At 53.8% G+C, this 6,154-nt stretch overlaps 1 protein-coding gene across 1 annotated transcript in view; it reads left to right on the top strand.

The window, feature by feature from the left end:
• Positions 1–2,842, top strand: part of PYCR1 (pyrroline-5-carboxylate reductase 1) — a 4,547-nt gene extending 1,705 nt beyond the window's left edge. Inside the window, exons 2-5 of the mRNA XM_009279469.1 lie at positions 513–845; positions 1,323–1,415; positions 1,822–1,985; positions 2,084–2,842. Coding sequence (XP_009277744.1) covers positions 513–845; positions 1,323–1,415; positions 1,822–1,985; positions 2,084–2,243 — 750 coding nt within the window. The 3' untranslated portion in view covers positions 2,244–2,842. The remainder of the gene's footprint in view (positions 1–512; positions 846–1,322; positions 1,416–1,821; positions 1,986–2,083) is intronic.
• The last annotated feature ends 3,312 nt before the right edge of the window (positions 2,843–6,154 follow it).

Raw genomic sequence — 6,154 nt, 5'->3', positions numbered from 1 at the left:
TGCCCGGGAGGCGTCTGCCGCAGGGCAGGAGCGTGCGGGGGCTGGCCTTGAGCCGCCAGCTCAAGCCCCCCGGGAGTTGATGCGAGGGACAGGCGTTACTTGTGCTCCCCAGGACTAAATTCGTGCTGCAGCCAACTGGTTGCTTTGGGTCACCTTTGCCTGTCCTCGTCAGAAAAAGCTGTCAGAGTCTTTATGCCAGCTCCTTTATTACGTGAGGTGCTATCAGACCTTCTTTCTCTCAGCAGAGGTGGGTCATCTCCCCTGAATTTCTGCAGACTTTGTGCTAAGCGTCTGCAGGAGCTGTTTTGGAGACTCGTGAGTTGATGTGGGAATGAGGGGTTCAGGATATTGTTCCCAATAGCAGCGCTGCCCAGCTTTTTATTTGCTGGTACTACTAAAGACTTCACATTTAAGTTTTGGCCGCTTTGGCTCAAAGCGGGGAATTTGGAATGCAGGAGCCTCCCTTTTCCCTCTGCTTGTGGTGTTCTTGCCCCTGGGGAGTCCCTTCCTAGACAGGCTATTTGGTATGCCAAATACGCACTAAAGCTCATTTTTTCTCTCTCCCGCTCTCTCTCCTTCTCCCGTTCTCTTTCTTTCTATCTCCAATAATTTTCTGCCCTAAGAAACTCTCTACCTTCTGCCCCACACCAAAAGTGATCAGGTGCATGACCAACACCCCTGTGATTGTCCGGGAAGGTGCTACAGTCTATGCCACTGGGACTCATGCGGATGTGGAGGATGGGAAGCTCTTGGAACAACTGATGACCAGCGTAGGCTTCTGCACCGAGGTGGAAGAGGACCTGATAGATGCTGTAACGGGGCTCAGTGGCAGTGGCCCTGCGTATGTATGTGCTACTTCCTCAACTTGTGACAGTCTTGGGGAGAGCGGTAGGCCTTGCGTGCGGTGAAAGTCTGTGCAACTTCAGTTTGTCATTCCTTGTTTTCCTCATCGCTCACATTCGCGATGGGACATGTAATCCAGGTATCCAGTTTATAACCAGTTTGGGTCAACAACAAAAGTCCACTACCAGTCGGATGAGTCTGAAGTCCATAGCCAGCGTGCAGTGTCCACGTTGCAAAACGTGGGCCTGTAGTTAGTACGACCCAGAAGCTGAATTTCTCCCATTCCCCCCCACTCCTGAGCTGGAACTAGCGGGAGGGAAGCCTGGCATGGCACCCATGCAGTAAAGGGGGAGGCTTTTGTCAAGTCTGTAAGAAATAGGAGTCATGGTGTGATCCTGGAGCCCTGGATTCTCTCTTCCCTGAGAATATCGGTCTTGGAGTAGAGACTTTCAGTCACCTCTTCCTCTGTCTGGTCTCAGGCGTTCACTGCTCTGGATGCTCTGGCGGATGGGGGAGTGAAAATGGGACTTCCCCGCAGGCTGGCTGTTCGACTTGGAGCACAGGCTTTGCTGGTCAGTATTTCCTCTTCCAGGACACATTGAGGCTGTGCCTGCTCTGTGCAGAGTATTCTGTACGTCACCGTTTGAAACGATCTCAGTCCTCTTACTGAACCTACTTTAAAAAACGTGTTTGGTTTGACTGCACGCAGGTTCCCGGTGACGGGACGTAGGAAGTGTCCGCAGCAATCTGCTGGCGTTGGTGGTGGTGTGGGAGCTGGGGCCTGGGGAACCGTGACTCCTCTGCAGGCTTTTTCAGCTCTGAAAAGTGTTTTGGCAGCCTGCTAATGGCTCTCGGGCAGGAGCCCAGTTTTGCCCACTGTGAGTGTTAGGTGCTGCTCTATGCAGTGGAGAACAGGAGCATTTGACAGTCGGTTCCTCAGTCAGAGCTCTGGCAGCTGTTTTGTCTTCCTCGCTACAGGGTGCTGCCAAAATGCTGTTAGAATCTGAGCAGCATCCCGGTCAGCTGAAGGACAACGTCTGCTCGCCCGGGGGAGCCACCATCCATGCCCTGCACTTCCTGGAGAGCGGTGGCTTTCGCTCACTCCTAATCAATGCTGTGGAGGCTTCCTGCATCCGGACAAGGTGGGCATCTAGGAAGTCCTAAAGAGCCTGCAAAACTTTCCCTCCAACTCCCTGTCTCTTCCTTTTCTATGTCTTTCTCTCCCACCACCCCATTGCAGGGAGCTGCAGCATCTGGCAGACCAAGAGAAGATCTCCCCAGCAGCCATAAAGAAGACTTTGTTGGATAAGGTGAAGCTGGAGTCTCCTTCTCTGTCCATGGCATCTGCCAGCAAAGTCAGTCTGTTCACTAACAAGAGCCCCAGCAGCAAGAAGAACTGACCAGACTGCTGTAGTCTGGCTGTGCTGAACCTCAGTCTCCTCCATGCCCTTTCTTTTTTGTCTAAGGAAAAACGCTCACTCTGAATGTTGGTGCCCCCCATACCTGGCTCTTGGCTTGCAGCAGCTGTGAGGCGGTGCAGCGCTGTAGAAGAGGGTCTTTAACCTGTAGTGGGGTTGGTGCAAACTGTCCCTGGCGTTGCTGTTCTCTGTTGGGCAGGGGTGATACCATCATCAGAGCTTCATCAAGGGCATCGTTTGTCCAGAAGCCTTGGATACTTCTAGGACTCGGGCAGTGTTTGTGGTGTCCCATGCAGAAATGGTTTCTAATAGGATTTTTTAAGAGGTTTCAGAATGCCTTTTGGTCTCAGAGGTTTGAACCAGGCCTGGATCCCTCTTGCCCCATTTTGCATCTGCTGTCAGAGCTTGTGTCTTGTTGCTGTCTCTATTAGCTAGAGCAGATGCTGCCACACAAATGCAGTGCTGCGCACTAGGTTAGAGGCTGGGCCCTAAAGCACCTCTCAGAAGGGACCGAAGTGCCTCTGCCCCATCTCCCATCTGCCTTGACTTTGAGAGACAGATGGTATAAACCTCTGGACCACACTCTCTTTCTTTCTTTGCCGGCTCAGATGGTATAAACCTCTGGACCACACTCTGTTTCTTTGCCGGCCGCCCCTTCTCTCTGCTCTGTCTGTTTGGGGAACCATGAACTGTTCTTGCTGTCTCTCCTTTGCTGCGAGCCTGGCTTGGGTGGTTGGGCAGGTGGAGGGGTAGTGAGTGCTCCCTTTTCCCTCTGACACCTCTTTGTGCTCTCCATGGACAGAATCTGCTCATAGAATCTGAAACATAGATATGTTTCAGTGTCACTGTGCTCCGTGATGCTCCCCTTGCTCTTTGCACTGCTCCTGGGACAGCTGGGAGCAGAGCTGAAGTCAAGGACAACCTCCTCCGGAGAAAGCCACCTTCTGTACCATTCCCTTAGACTCAAGCAGGGTTTTGTACCCAGGTGCTGGGCTACTGCGTGGCAGCAGGACTCTTCCTCAGCACTTTTCCTGGCATCAGGCTGTACCTCCTTCTTGGACTGCAGTGTTGATACCTGTTGACAGTGGCTGCTCTGCTTCAGCTTGCGCAATCCAGCTGTGTTGTGGTGGACTGGTTGTCCCTCCCAGACAGCATTTCTCCCAGCAGAGCCCCTGGGCTGGTGAAATCTGGCACAGCAGCCCCCAGTGTCACCTTCCGTTGGCAGAGTTATGTCTCTCTGGCATTTTCTAGACCATTTCTTCCTGTTTCTTTGATGGTGTTGCACTGCTAATGGCTAGAAGGGGAAAACACCTAGAAAAAAGCTTGGGGCTGCTTCATGCAGTTGCATTCCTAGTTCTTCAGAATACAAGACTAAAGGGAAACACTGAGTCATCTGGTCTGGCTTGTGGCTCTGGTCCTGTCCCATCTCACATAGCTGGTCCTGCCTGAGACCCAGGAGGAAAGTCAGTCCCTGCTTGACACAAAAGAGGTTCAGGGAGGACTTGAGAATGCCTGATGCCTGTCCAACAACAAGGCCTCGCTTGGTGAAACACATCCAGATGACCACGCTTTTGCAGAGGAGGAAGACCCTTGCTGTTCTGGTCTGGAGAATTTCCCAAGTCTGACTCAAATTTATGAGCAAGAAACAGCAGTGAAGTATGGGGGTCTCGGAGCAGTGGTCCCTTCTGCCCCTCAAACTCCAGTATTTGTGAGGGAAGGAACCTGGCCAGGGTTGTGGTAGCAGCAAGCAGAGAGGGTGGCCCTGCTCGACCCTTCCTGCCGGTTGGTACAGCCCCAAGCACCAGGCCAGGCGCGAGCAGGCACCGTGCTCTGTCGAGGGCAACGCGGCACCTCTCTTCCCTGGGCCCACAGGGGAAAGGGGTGAATGACGGTTGTAGACTTAAAGGGCAGAAGGGACCAACGCTCTGATCGGACAGAAGGTGGATTACAGCCCGTCACCTGGAAGGACGGTTAACCTTTCCTTCAGGCACAGTCTTGGGAGCCAGCCCCAGAACGGCAGCAAAGGGAAGATCGCGTCTTCTGCTTTCTATGATTTCTTTATAGCCAATGTGGCTATAACAAGGAAGCGTGGCTTCCTTGCCTCTCTACTTTTCTCCCAGAGCCCGAGTCCTGTCCCAAGCCAGAAAACTGCACAAAGCATGCATGCAAGCTGCCCCTACCACTTCTACGGGGCTGCAGTGGGAGCAACAGGCTGGAGGGGATGGAATGGATTTGGGTGGGTAACTATCGTACTGTATTCTACCTTGGGGTATACTGGGGGAGTGCTGGTAAGAGGAGGACAATTAAGGTGGGCTTATTGTCTCCTGAGGAATCCTGGACATGCAGGTGATGCAGGAAAAGCATTTCGGTATCGGTGCAGAGGCTGCCAAAGGTGCTCGTAATGTTAAAGCGTTTTTAGTGTTAGGCTTTCGGCTGGTAGCAGGGTATGACCCTATAGGCATGTCAGATGGTTACTCCTCTTCCCTCTTTACATAATAAACTGCTTCTCTGGCGGAGGGCTGTGGCTAATCCCAGCTGTTTGGACGGGGTATATCTCTTGCCTCTGGCAGTGGCCATTGGGTCCTTGCTGCCCGTAGTGAGCGTGCTCGAGGTGTGCTGCAGACCTGTCTTTGAGGCTGGTTTGGGTGCGGGACTGGGAAGCGTATCGGCCTGTTCCTCCTTGTCACCCATGGTTCCTGAGCAACACCACAAAGTTATTCTAGGACCCTGTGCTACCAGTTTTCAGAGATTTAAAGAGAAGGGAAGGAGGAAAGCCTGAGTATCCCGACCCTTTAGGCTTTCTAGTGGTTCTGCCACTGCATACAAGATTCCATGGGAGGCAAGTGGGTGCCACGTGTTCCTCCGCTTCCCCACTCAAGCTGTGAATACCCTGTGCAGACAGGCCAAGCTGGAAGTCAGATGGCTTAAGTACCAGCTGATGCAAAATGAAAGGGAGCATCGCAGAGAGAGTTTCCACTTGGCTAATAAAGCGCAATGCAGAATAAAAGGTAGGATGACTGAGCTTGAGCCCCTCCGCCGGGAGACTTATGGACTGCCGCAGCGTACCCCCAGAGAGGCAGAGCTATAGATGAACTTCCTAGATGCTTGTAGACCTGTGACTGAGCTGGCCGCCACAGCAGGTGGAACACCCAGCCTGCGGTGCTGCTGCTGAATGTCCAGGACCCAGCCTGTTTCCTCCTCAGGAACGTGCTTTTTCTGTGATGTTGCCTTAACTCCCAGTTTCATCGCTGCACCTTCCACTTGTCCCTCGTCCTTCTGCGCTGTTCTCACCTTGTCAGCCCTGCCTTGCTTGTGGCACAGCAGTAAATGCAGTAGGCACCAGTATTCCTGTGTTATGGACCCACAGTTATAGCAGAACAGGTGGAAACACACCTGGAGCAAGCCGGGCATGATCCGGGAAAGCGGCATTGCACAGCAGAAGAGCCAGCCCTGGTCTTGACGCTTTTCAGCCGGGGCTTGCTTCAGCACTGTCACCAGCGCTTGGGAGAGCTGCTGCAAAGTCCTCTTCTTTAAGTCAGCATTTTCGGTGGAGACCTTGCTGCTCCTCCGTGCAGTTTCAGCAGCTCTAAGAAGAAACTGTGGATGCAGCAAAGAGGAGCAGCTGAAAGGGAGCGTGGGGCCTCCTGGAGCAGAGGACGGCTGCGCTGCTGGCCACGCCGCCGGGGCAGGCAGCCGGGGCAGGCGGCCGTGCTCTCCTCTGCACTGGAGCTAAGTTAAAACGCAGGACGTGGAACAGGGGGGCACCCCCGGGGGCAGCAGCAGCAGCACCCCCCCGCTCTGCTGCGCGGCTGTTCCTCGCTGTGCACCGCTAACACGCGTGGAAGCCCGAGGGAAGCGGCCAACACACACCGTCCGTCCGTCCGTCCCCCGGC

Source organism: Aptenodytes forsteri, unplaced genomic scaffold (assembly GCF_000699145.1).
Source record: "Aptenodytes forsteri isolate BGI_AS27 unplaced genomic scaffold, ASM69914v1 Scaffold243, whole genome shotgun sequence".
Taxonomy (NCBI): Eukaryota; Metazoa; Chordata; class Aves; order Sphenisciformes; family Spheniscidae; genus Aptenodytes; species Aptenodytes forsteri.
This window is presented reverse-complemented; position numbering and strand designations above follow the sequence as displayed.